The 13,109-nt window shown below is 41.5% G+C and overlaps 1 protein-coding gene across 3 annotated transcripts in view; it reads left to right on the top strand.

The window, feature by feature from the left end:
• TMEM266 (transmembrane protein 266) overlaps positions 1–13,109 on the top strand; it is a 125,470-nt gene that overhangs the window by 80,636 nt on the left and 31,725 nt on the right. For all 3 annotated transcript variants that reach the window (XM_032763069.2, XM_075069530.1, XM_032763070.2), the window contains one exon: positions 10,821–11,007. In XM_032763069.2, coding sequence (XP_032618960.1) covers positions 10,821–11,007 — 187 coding nt within the window. The remainder of the gene's footprint in view (positions 1–10,820; positions 11,008–13,109) is intronic.

The following is a 13,109-nucleotide window of genomic DNA, read 5'->3' as shown; positions in this document are numbered from 1 at the left end:
GGAGCAAAAATTTCACATTTGGCAGGATGGTGGCCTGTGTGTCAGGGATGTGCTTTTTGCCATCACTGTGAAAATCTGCCCAAATTTGACCAAGTTTTAAGCCTTTGAAAAATCACAGTTTATACATTATCCATAAAGACTTGCGGGGGCTTTGCAGCTAAATTCCCTGAAGATTCCATCCCTGCTGAGTACACTCCAGGCCAGATCTGAGCAGAACTTGCCCTGGAATTGTAACTCTGGGCTGCTGCAGGCTGAGTCCAGGCACCAGAACTGAGAGCAGAGAGACTGTCTCTCCTGTGATCTCAATGCACCCTGTGCTAGATCCAGGCAATGTGGAGGAGGAAGCTGCCTGATTCAAATGCTGAGGGGACAAGAGAGAAACCTGGGGAGATGGGGAAGGGAAGTAAATTGAGACCAGGGTCTTGGGGATGAGGTGAGAGTAAGACTGGAAGTGGCAGGAAAGTTGGAACATAGAAGTTGAGCTGGGGAGACTAGGACCAGCTGAGCAAGGAGACTTAGCCTTGGTCTACACTACGGGATTAGGTCGAATTTATCTACGTTAGATCAATTTAAAAATGACTGCGTCCACACAACCAGCTCTGTTCCGTCAACCTAAACGGCTCTTAAAATTGACTTCTGTACTCCTCCCTGACAAGGGGAGTAGCGCTAAAATCGACCTTGCTGGGTCGAATTTGGGGTAGTGTGCGTGCAAATTGACAGTATCGTCCTCCAGGAGCTATCCCAGAGTGCTGCATTGTGACCACTCTGGATAGCACTTTGAACTCCGATGCACTAGCCAGGTACACAGGAAAAGCCCCGGGAACTTTTGAATTTCATTTCTTGTTTGGTCAGCATGGCAAATTCAGCAGCACAGGTGACCATGCAGTCCCCCCAGAATCGTAGAGCGTAGAATGTTCTACTCTCCCCCTATCATCTCCATCCTTGAGGTTATTGCAGAGTAGAAGGCAAAAAAAACACATTTGTGATGGAGTTTTCTGAGCTCATGCAGTCCTCCCGCACTGATAGGGCACAGGAGGTATTCAGTGGGAGAGGCCAGGAAAAAATTAAGTAAGTGCAAAGAGCGGAGGCAGGATGCTATGCTGAAGCTAATGAGGGAGCAAACAGACATGATGAAGTATCTGTTGGGGGAGCAAACGGACATGATGAAGCGTCTCGATTGTTGGAGCTGCAGGAAAGCCAACAAGAGCACAGATCTCTGCTGCATCCACCACCTACCCTCCTCCCCATGTTCCATAGCCTCCTCACCCAGACGCCCAAGAATGCGGCGGGGGAGGCTCCAGGCATCCAGCCACTCTACTGCAGAGGATGGCCCAAGCAACAGAAGGCTGTCATTCAAACAGTTTGATTTTTAGTGTGGCTACAATAAGCAATGTGGCCTTGTCCTTCCCTTCTCCCCCACCCCACTCAGGTTACCTTGTCCATTATCTTTTTTTTTTTTTTAATTAATAAAGAAGGAATGCATGGTTTCAAAACTATAGTTACTTTATTTCGAAGTGGGGAGGGTGGTTGGCTTACAGGGAATTAAAATTAACAAAGGGGGCGGTTTTGTATCAAGGAGAAACACACGCAGCTGTCACACCGAAGCCTGGCCAGTCATGAAACTGGTTTTCAAACCCTCTCTGATGCACAGCATGCCTTGCTGTGCTCTTCTAATCGCCCTGGTGTCTGGCTGCTCAAAATCGGACACCAGGCGATTTGCCTCAAGCTCCCACCCTGCCATAAACATCTTCCTCCTTATTCTGACAGATATTATGGAGCACACAGCAAGCAGCAATAACAGTGGTAATGTTGGTTGCACGGAAGTCTGACCAACAGCACCAGTGAGCTTTTAAATGTCCAAAGACAAACTCTACCACCATTCTGCACTTGTTCAGCTCCTTACTACTGTCCAGGCTTCATGAACGGATCCCCCGAGCAGGAGAGCAGAGTTGTAGCGGAAGCAATGGATGAGGATGGTTAGCAGTCGTACTGCACCGTCGGCTGCCAGCAGCACCCACAAGGACCAGAACGGATCCCCCAAGCTCGTTGCTGGGGAACAGGAGAGCAGAGTTGCAGTGGATGTGGTGGAGCTGTACGCCATGCCCGAAGGTTGCTAGGAGCTGGGCAGGGAAGACTTTCCCAGAACCCCTCCCAAGCTACATGTCAGACGAGGACGGATAGCAGTCCTACTGCACCATCTGCTGTGAAGGCAAGGAGCTGCTGCTGTGTAGCAATGCCAGCTGCTGCAGTTGCTTCTGTGTCGAATGCTTGGAGGTCCGGGTAGGGCAAGGTACCTCGGCAAAGGCAAAAGAGCAAGAGCCCTGGAACTGTTACATGTGTCAACAACAGAAATGCTATGGGGTGTTACAGCGCCGACCAGACTGGAATGTGTAGCTGCAAGACTTCTTCACCAATGACAAAGGATAAGAATATGATGCACCTAAAATCTAAAAAGGCCCGCACATTTCTCAGAGTCACTATCCTTGATAACAGAACGTCAATGATTGCATTAGCTACTTGGATCACAGCAGCCTGCACAGTAGACTTGCTCACAACAGCAGCGGTGATGGTGAGCTGAGCAGTCTCCAGGCTTGCCATAATATGGTGTCTGCATGGATAACCCAGGAAAAATGGCACAACACGATTATCTGCCATTGCTTTCACAGAGGGAGGCGTGACTGACGACATGTACCCAAAATCACCTGTGACAATGTTTTTGCCTCATCAGGCATTAGGAGCTTAACCCAGAATTCCATTGGGTGGTGGAGACTGCAAGAACTGTGGGATAGCTACCCACAGTGCACCACTCCATAAATCAATGCTAGCCACGGTAGTGAGGACGCACTCCGCCAACTTAATGCTCTTAGGGCTTGGCTATACTTGCAAGTTGCAGTGCTGGTGAGGGGGTTACAGCGCTGCAACTTACCAGGTGTCCACACTTACAGAGCTCAGCCAGCGCTGCAACTACTCCGCAGCGCGGTACACCTTCGCTACATTAGCAATCCAGCGGCGGGAGCAGGCGCCATCAGTGACACCACCACACGTATGGCTCCAGGTTAGAGTAGCCACAATCCTGTATACAACAAACCGGAAGGTTACTCCCCGAGCACTTATCTAAAAAAACAAACACAGCTCTCTTTGCGCAGCGACGACGAGCCCAAGCGAAGCACACTGTTGCTGAGAGACAAACGCACGCGGGTGGGAGGGGAAGGAGTCCGCGGAAACTGCTTATCGTCGGAAGCATAGTAATTACATCTAAAGTGATGAGAAGCGTAGCTGGGAAGCCCAATCAAGCAAGGAGCGTCACACAGTGGTCTGCTCAAAAACTCCACTCTCTCAATGATTCTTTCTTGCTTCACCCTCCTGCCCTTCACACTCCACACCCACCCCCCCTCTTGAACTAGCAAGCGGACTGTCACAGTCGCCCAAATCCACTCCTCTCCTCCGCAAGCATCCACTGCACACTCCAACGCCCCCCCTTTTGGGAAAAGGCACGTGCAGCCACTGACGCGGGGATAGCTGCCCACAATGCACCACTCCCAACAGCGCTGCAAATGCTGCAAATGTGGCCACACTGCAGCGCTGGCCGCTGTCAGTGTGGACACACTGCAGCGCTGGCCCTACACAGTTGTACGACCACAGCTGTAACTACCAGAGCTGCAAAAATGTAAGTGTAGCCATGCCCTTAGTGTGGACATATGCAATCGACTGTATAAAATCGATTTCTAAAAATCGACTTCTATAAAATCGACCTAATTTTGTAATGTAGACATACCATAAGACTGAAAGTCAAGGGAGAAAGGAGACTGGGACAGCAAACCTCTGGGGTGAGAGGAAGGAGGTGGGGGAAGCAAATTTTATAAATATGACATATTCTGTTTTAAAGAGAGTAAAATGGACAGATCACATTCTACCACTTTGCACATGTGTACAATTTATCTTTTGTAAATGTGTTATAGAATAGATCATAGAGCAGATGTAACAGTGAGGTCTGTTTTTAAAAAATTAACAAACAGAAAATATACATCTGAATATTGACGTGCTCTTTTAATTACATTTATTTTTATGGGGGAAAGTTTAAAGGGGGAGAGGGAGATTGGCAGATGATCAAGTATCACATCTATAAAATACATATCCATTCTGGAATGACATAAGAGACATACATTTGCAAACATAAAAAACTCTTTCCAGATGTTGAATTTTGGCTGGTTGTACATTTGAAAGTCAGAATATATTTTATGAATTAAAGTACCATACACTACTATTTTGACCTTTTCGGTGTCCCACTGAAATTGTTTGAATTTCTGGTATTTTATTCAGTCCCCACTTGTTAGAAAAGCTACAATTAAAAGAGAGGGCAGTCAAGGTAGAAAGTATTAAAAATACTGACATAACTGCATTAGAACTCACAATAATAACTATTTATAAAATAGACTGGGTTAAGGTGTACCCATTGTAATTTTGTAGTAAATATTATAACAAACACACTAAGTTACAGGTGAAAACAGTTTTATTAGACTACCTTAAAATAAAAAATTAATCCAAAGCTTTCATTAATGTGCAAATTCCAGTCAAGAAAGGTGTAGCTGTAACTTTTGTGTCAACTGTGAGGGAATTTCCATCCCACTACTAGTTCTAGTCATAGGTCATCAGTTTATGAACTTTCTTGCATAACTTCCTGCTTAAGAATGATTCAGCTTATGATCCAACCAAGACTGCAAATACAGTCATATCACAAGAGCTGCTTTTCTGTCAAACCATGTAGCATTGGGTTTTTCATCATTATTAAAATCATAACTATGGAAGCTAAGACTTTTTTTTTTATTTAGTAATTTGTAAAACAGCTGCTAGTTTAATGGCATGGCTATTTAGCTGGTAAAATTACCTATCAGAGAAATAACTTATGTTATCCTTTTGCAATAACTTTAATTTATTTCTAACTACCAGTCATTTTCCTAGTGAATGGCAGGCAGCCAAGGTTATCCGTGTTTCATTCTGACCATAACTCATTAGTTTGCAACTGTCTCCTGATTTTTATTGTTACTAACAATGGCTAAACTTAATGGAAATAAACATTGGATTGTATCCTAGTGGCAGATGAGTTTTAGGGCAGGGCATTCTGTACAGACAGCACCAATAGAATTGAGCAAAATTAATGCTAGTGCATTAGACAGGAGCTAGCTTCTGGCTAAAGTGTTCACTGATCTCCCCGAGGCTCTGTCAATCATACTCCGTTGCTGGACTGTTAAAAAAAAGTACCATATGATTCACTGCTAATTCTGTCCCTTCTTGATTCTTATATGAGTGTTATACAACAATAGACAGGATGGATGGCACTCTTTATAAATCCAGTCAGATAATGGCAGATGTTCTGTAGATTTCCATATTGGTCTTTGTCATTTTATCTGTTTATAAATAATTACCTAGTGCATTGCATTAAGTTGGGATATGTATTGTAATGCACTCTAATTCTTACTCTTCTGTTTACAGCAAAAGCATCACTAATTGTGTTATAGCAGCATGTACAACTAATTTTGCAAAGAGCAAGTTAGTTTAATTCTCCCAACAATGTAGTAATGAGCTTTACCTCCAAAATGTGCAATCTAGTTATTACTCCCTTTGTTAAATGCTTCAGAATGATTGGATAGTTTCAAAAGCCAATCAGAATTTGAAGGCAATTTCTCTTAAATCAGTGTAACTATCAACAAAATCACAGCTTAAAAAATATTAAGTATCTTGAGACATTTAATTTTCTGGCTTAGAATTTGCTCAGCCAGTGACATAATTGTTCAGTTACTGTAGGCTGAAATGGTAAGAAATACTATGCCCAGTATCACACCAGAAAAAGAGTTCATAACAGAAGAAAGGAGTTGCCTAATCTCACAGAAAATGGCTTTAAACCCCTTTTCCTCAATAACGAAAGCACTAATGTTTCAGTCATGCACAACACATTGGTTTTACACACCTCAGCACATATAAATATGAAACTCATCCTTACTATAACAAATCATATTTTAAATAATAGTGAAGACATAACAAATTATCCACATTGAGTGAGTTTAAGTTTGGCCGGAGTCCCTTCTACTGTTTCAAAAGAGGCATATGACCCAAGTCCTATGAAAGTTCCAGAGGTACAGCTGATAAAAGTCCTGCAAGTTTTGACTCTGACAGTGGGACAACAAGATAGATTTACCAGGTCTAGAACAAATTGTAATCTACTTTGTATTTTCTGAAGTTACTGGAAACTTGGTTCCTTTTAGATAAAAGTTTTTCTTAGATGATAAACTTTTTGGAGTGGGAACCATGTTTTCTAGTGTGGGATTTTTGTTTGTTTGTTTTTCCCCCCAGCACTTAGGACAATAAGAGCCTGTTCTTGATTGCGGCCTTTGGAGTCTTCCACAATATAACTAGTTAAAACAATAAGCTGGTTTTACAACATACCTAGTTAAAGCAAGCCCAAAAATTAAGACGTTTTGGAAAGCTGTTGGAGACTCCATAAAGGAGATAACAGGGTGTCAACTGTCAGATAACCCCTTAGTATTTATATTAACTTGTCTCGAAAACACTGTATCTTATAAAAGCCATAAAGTATTGATCACTCCTAGTTGTTGTTACTATTACTACAGCAAAGTAGTGGAACAGGAGTGACTGCCCTCTAAATCTATTGAGTGGTATCAAAAAGTGTGGGAAATTCTGGTACTAGAATACTTATCCCATCAAGGCAAAGGTTTAGAGGGAAGAAGCAAAAAAGATAATTACTTACAAATCTGTTGGAAACTTTTGGAGTGTCCTGGAAGACGGTCATCACCCGCCATCATGCCTGATAGTCTGAGAATTTTCTTTGAACATAAAGGAAGGATGAAACCCCTTTAATAGTCAGTTAAACTCAAAATTAAGATAATAAAATAAGGAAGATAGATAGGAACCATCTCACTACTAGTCATAACCTTTATTTTTATTGGCTTGTTTATACTAGATAAACCTATTTTAATAAATCCTATAGCAGTATTCCAGCATTTTAAATGTCTTATCTTAAGTATAAAGCACAACAAAAAATTAAGTTATGTAATCTCTCTAGATGAATAATTGGATGTAACTAATTTTAAAATGATCTTTTGGGTAAATCCCATTTGTGAGCTAAAATGATTAGAAGATGTCATGTCATCCTTTATTTTTCCCTAAATATTTTAATAAATATCCATTTTTTTTTCATAGTAGTATTAGTTTATAATATCACTAAGTGGTGATTTTTCCCCTCCCTTTTTTTCAAACATGCTAATTTAAATTAATATATTTTTTTTGTTTTGTAAACCTTTTAAACTGAATTTCTATATCTTATTTACTGTTGTCAGTAATCAGTTTAAGGGTTTACATCTCAGTTGGCCAAACTGTATAGGTTACCTTACATAAATAATGGACAAAGTGGGAGTGTCATGAAGATCATTAATACAACACACTCACTCTTCTGCCCTGGTGGTAGAAAAGCTGTCGCAGACAAATGGTAGCATTTTATGCCCACTTTCCTCTGATGTAAATGACTGCACAAGTTTCATGGGAGTGATGAATGGGAAGCTAGATGCTGACAGTTCCAAATGTGGGGGTCGGGGGAGCCTACCTCAACTCTTTATAGCTGGGTAGGTTTCAGTAAGTCTGAGAGTCATCAGTATTTCAGCTATTAACTTCTACATGTCTGTGTACTGTTGCTCAACACACATGCATTCCACTGAAGTAAATAGAACTATGCTGATTTACACCTTCTAAGCATCTGGTCCTCTAAGTACATTCCTTTAAGAGCCACTCTGATCCTCCATGTTAGTCTTTAGCCCAGCTGAACCAGCATAGAAGTAAGAGTGAAAACAGGACAAACAACTGGATCATATTTGCAAAGAGCAATAAAAAAGGATTCACATATTGTTGGGGAAGTGTATAAGGCCTGTGTATGCTTCTTATGCCTCAAAAACAGGGAAGGGAAACTTTCCACACTACCTGAGACATCAAGTACAGATTTCTGAGGCAGATAAAACTAGATGTTTTACAGAAATGCATAGGTGGACACTTTAGCAGAGCTGGCAATGTGATGTGTGGTTTTGTCCTTTGGCCATAAGATGGCAGTAAAGCCACTTCTGTTATTTTACTTTATCAGCACTATTGCACTGTTCACCCGAATTGCTGTTCTTCACTGTCTTTGTGACTCCAGTTTCACTCACCAGTCAGAATATTTATCTTCAGCTAAGATATGAATTTTTCCAATTTAGGTTATAAAGATTTGCTTTGAGGAAGTGGAATTGTCTAATGATTAAAGCACAGAAGTGGAAGTCTGGAGATCTGGTTTCTATTTACATTTCTGCCACAGATTTGTTGTGTGACCTTGGGTCAGTTTCCGTACCTCAGTTTCCCCATGTTTACTTATTGTAAATAGTTCAATCTGTTTGCTTTCTGAAAGAGCTTAAATTAAAGTTGGCTTTTGTTTTCCAGTCAGTCATGAACAAGATTGAAAGAAAGGGAACAGCAATGCCATTATAAATGTTCCCCATAATCTGTTTCTTGCCTATGGGATTTGTGTGGTTTTTTTTAAAGATGAAATTTTGCAAGATTTTATTTTATTATTTTAGTTCATGTTCTTCTAAAGATTCAGTATTGAAAGTTGAAATTCTCTGTTATCCACCTGCTCATTGTAGTATCTAAGCTGGAAAACAGAGGTCAGGGGATTGGTAATGAAATGTAAAATCTTTCTATAAATCTGTCTGTAAATTGTTGGTTCATATCTGGACCAAACTGGCATTTATGAAAAGTCATTACCACCATCTGGCTTTTGAAGTAGGAAGCTATTGTGAAAGGAGTTGGTGGTCCCTGTCCTGTTCTTTCTTCGGCCATGTCTACACTTACAAACTAACATTGGCACAGCTATACCGAAGCAGCTGTGCCACTGCAAGATTGCTCATGTGGCTGCTGTATGCCAATGGGAGAGAGCTCTCCCTTCGACATAATAAAACCAGCTCAACGAGCAGTGATAGCTATGTTGGTGGGAGAATATCTCGTGCCAGTATAGCGTTGTGCACACAAGCGCTTATACCAGCAAAACTAATGTCATTCAAGGGTGTGTTTTTTCACACCTGAGCGACAAAAGTTTTGCTGACAAAAGTGCTAGTGTAGACATGGCCTTAGTTAATAGGTAGCCACAGAACCACTACTGTCAATATGCTTGTTGGAAGTTTCAGTGGAGAGCTCAAGGATTGACAAGGGATAGAGACTAAATGACTCTCTCACTCCTTACATGTGTGTCTTACAGGCCAAGTGCCCCTCCCCGTACTGTGGGTGGAAGACTTCAGTCTCCAGGGCTACCAGTCTGGTATCTTTTTTTTTAGTATATGGAAGCTGTTGTCCATTTCCCACTCCAGTAATACATGATTCTCAACCTGGAAGAGCCCTGGAGTTACCAGACAGCAAGTGTGAAAAATCGGGACAGGGGTGAGGGGTAATAGGAGCCTGTATAAGAAAAAGACTCAACAATCGGGACTGTCTCTATAACATCAGGACATTTGGTCACCCTAGAGCACACTTCTCTCTATAGCTGACCACTAATCCAGTATTCATACTAAATCAATGGAGACCATTGCTCTGATAGCCTGACAATCATGCTGAATCATGGCATTTCAACAGAGGACTCGGTGGAATGTACACTAAAGGATGAACTGAGTCCTGCCTTACATGGAATGAACTAGGACCACCACATGTGTAATCTGACAGCAAGATGGATTTGAGTCAGCGTCTCGGAGAGGAAAGCCAGAACCATATTAAATTAGCTAATGTGCCATTGCATGCAAGTTTTTAAGAGCTAAGTTGCTAATTTCCCTTCAGTTATAGAAGTGTAGTGACAGGTGCATTGCAGTGTGCACACTGTAAGACTATCCTTTCGGCCGTGCAAAGTCTTTTCAGATCTTTTACTTAAGAGGCACAATGCTGGAAATTTGAAATGCTTTAACCTATCACTTCACTAATGTTCTTTTTCCTCTCACTGTGTGTAATTAGAATTATATTGGTCACCACCATACGTCTCCATGTTTTGAAAGAGTTGCAGCCCAATGCATTCCTTCCTCAGAATTGTGGTGGCTTGGGTGTGGGGGTTGTAATGTAGAGGAAGGAGTGAAGAAATCCTCAGCCCTCAAATGAGGATTCAGAGGACACCTCTTGTCCCTGCCAGGAGGGAGATTTCTTTCTTGTATCACAGGAGGCATGTGTCTGTCAAACCCAGGGAAATATACTGGTTCTATCATTGAGATTGCTACTCTCTAGCGCTCTGCCTTTCGATCATTGTCACTTTTATTGTACACAGTGCGCCCAGCATAGGATGTAACTTATTCAAAAATAATAGCAATAATGGGTCAAATCCTGCTCTCTTCCCTGCAGTTCTAGAGGGCCTTGCCTGCAGCAGAACAGTTGTGGTTCAGTTATTTGAGGGAGGAGGTCCTTGGGTGTAGTGGGGAGAATCCCCTCCATGGAATTCATCAGTACAAAGTCCAGATATTAGAGCTGTGTGTCAGTAACAGGCATCACCCTGAATGATGGTTGAAATGATTATGCAGTGAAACCTGTATTGGAGATCACACTTATTAGACAATTTTTTCTTTTAAGAAACTGCCCCAAAAGTGTATCTCCAGACTGAATGAATACAATTTCCCCCAACCTTTCTTAGAAGACCATCAACATCCAGGCACCAAACAACAGCTTGAGTGCTAATCTAAACTCTACATATCTGGGGAATAATGATTTCCAGGTAGGGTTTACTTGTGTCACATCATTTTATGTTGTTTTTCCCATAGTTTGAAATTAGGCAGTTGAGAGCCCACCTAGCTCAGCAAGATCTGGACCTAGCTGCTGAGAGGGAGGCTGCACTGCAAGTACCCCACATGCTGAGCAAGCAGAGCAGCAATAGATATAAGGTAGTGGCAACTGGAGACTCAGACGACGAGGCCACTGAGAACATCACCGAGTTACGACCACCACGAGGTGAGTGCTATATATGGTGCCAATTGCTTCTGCTGTTACCTTACATGGAATTGTTGAATTCACTGATTATTCTCATTTTACAAGTGAATTGATTACATTCCCTGGAGACTGCACTTCCCCATTTGCAAAGAAGCCAGGTCTGCTTCAGAGTGGCAGATGTTCTATTTGTGAACAAATTCCAGCCAGAGCCAATAAACTGACCCTGGAAGAAAATGACTGTGATGCTCTCCTTCATGGTTCTGATGCTTATATCTGACAAGCACTAAAGTGCAGCAGCCAAGTCAGAATTGGCAAAGAATTGTTCGCTCAGTGATAAAAGAATGGAAAATAGGGAGGAACATTGGAAAACATTATCAGCCTTGGGGCCACCCACATTTCTGTGATTTGAAGCAGGCACAGGACAGTTTTGAATTGATGTCACATCTCACATCTGCTTGTCTGTTTGTGGAGCAACCTGGTCTCAAAGAATTTTTATTAATAGTCAAATACTAATATTTACAGTGAAACACTCTTTATATGGATTTTTATGGTAACAAATTAAATATGTTGGGCCAGGTTTGTCCCTGATGTCATCAGCACTATTACATCAGGAATTTATTTGACTTATTGTGCTAATGAGCCCAATTTTTAAACGTGGTCACCTAGGTTGAAGACCCTATTTCTCGAAATGACCAGACATATATAAACATACACACATCCCTGATATGAATGTGTCTGATTTTAGTACCCAGATGCGGAATTATGCACCCTCGCTTTGGTACCTAATTTTAAACTTAGGCATCCATAGAAACCCTGCATCATCTGTAGTATTCTGGGAGCTGTAAAATATTCTGTGAACATTAACACTGGGTTAGCAAACAGTAAAAACAAAGACGTATTCAGTGTGGGGAAATGGCGAATAGCTACACACCTAAACTAAGTCAGGAGCTCTATCTAGCCTTTGCTGTTGTACAGGCTGTAGATGTTACCTTTTTCCTGATGTGAGCATGAATCTGGGAGACTAGCACTCTGATTTTCACATTAGTATGACCCATAACCATGCACTATATATTGCTAATGAAAGAGCATAATGCCATGTGTCAGCTTGCTGAAATGGAATAAGTAATATATTCACCAAAAGTGTAGGTCCCTTTTCATGACATGAGCTGTGAATGTACAATTCACAATGCACAGTTCTTGTTATGGAAACAGGATCTTGTTCCCATGGCACCCTCACCATACGTTCAAAGGCATAGAATGTGGCGTTGTGATTGTTGGACCTGCATCGGGTGTTAAAGGTACCTCTAGCTCTTTTGTCCCATTGTGTATTACAACAGTTATATGGCCCTGGTTGTAAAAAGAGATCTGTACCAATTTTTGGAAGTCAGTATGTTGCTAAAGAGTGTTGATTTTTGTGAAGCAAGTATATGAATATAAAGAGATGACATAGGGCAATATACAATATAGCATCTAATAGAAGCATCTGTTCCACAACATTTCTACCACATGAGGATATAACCCACATAATGATGTTAAAGCTGATGAAACAAACTTTTGTACTGGATTTTTTTTCGAAATTTCAAAATATTTGGGAGAATAGAATCCTAAATTGCAGGACTGGAAGGGACCTCGAGAGGTCTTCCAGTCCAGTCCCCTGCACTCAAGGCAGGACTAACGATTATGTAGACAATCCCTGACAGGTGTTTGTCTAATCTACTCTTAAAAATCTCCAATGACAGAGATACAACAACCTCCATAGGTTTATTCCAGTGCTTAACTACCCTGACAGAAAGTTTTTCCTACTGTCCAACCTAAACCACCCTTGCTGCAATTTAAGCCCGTTGCTTCTTGTCCTATCCTGAGAGATTAAAGAGGACAATTTTTCTCTCACCTCCTTGTAACTATCCTATTTACTTCAGACCATTTCTCCAGTTTATCCAGATCATTTTGAATTTTAATCCAATCCAAAGCACTTGCAACTCCTTCCAGCTTGGTATCGTCCGCAAACTTTATAAGTGTACTCTCTATGCCATTATCTAAATCATTGATGAAGATATTGAACAGAACCTGACCCCAAACTGATCCCTGTGGGACCTCACTTGATATGCCTTCCAGCATGACTG

The sequence above is a fragment of the Chelonoidis abingdonii genome, chromosome 9 (genome assembly GCF_003597395.2).
Source record: "Chelonoidis abingdonii isolate Lonesome George chromosome 9, CheloAbing_2.0, whole genome shotgun sequence".
Taxonomy (NCBI): domain Eukaryota; kingdom Metazoa; phylum Chordata; order Testudines; family Testudinidae; genus Chelonoidis; species Chelonoidis abingdonii.
The sequence above is the reverse complement of the archived record's forward strand: the minus strand, read 5'-3'. Positions and strand labels throughout refer to the sequence as shown.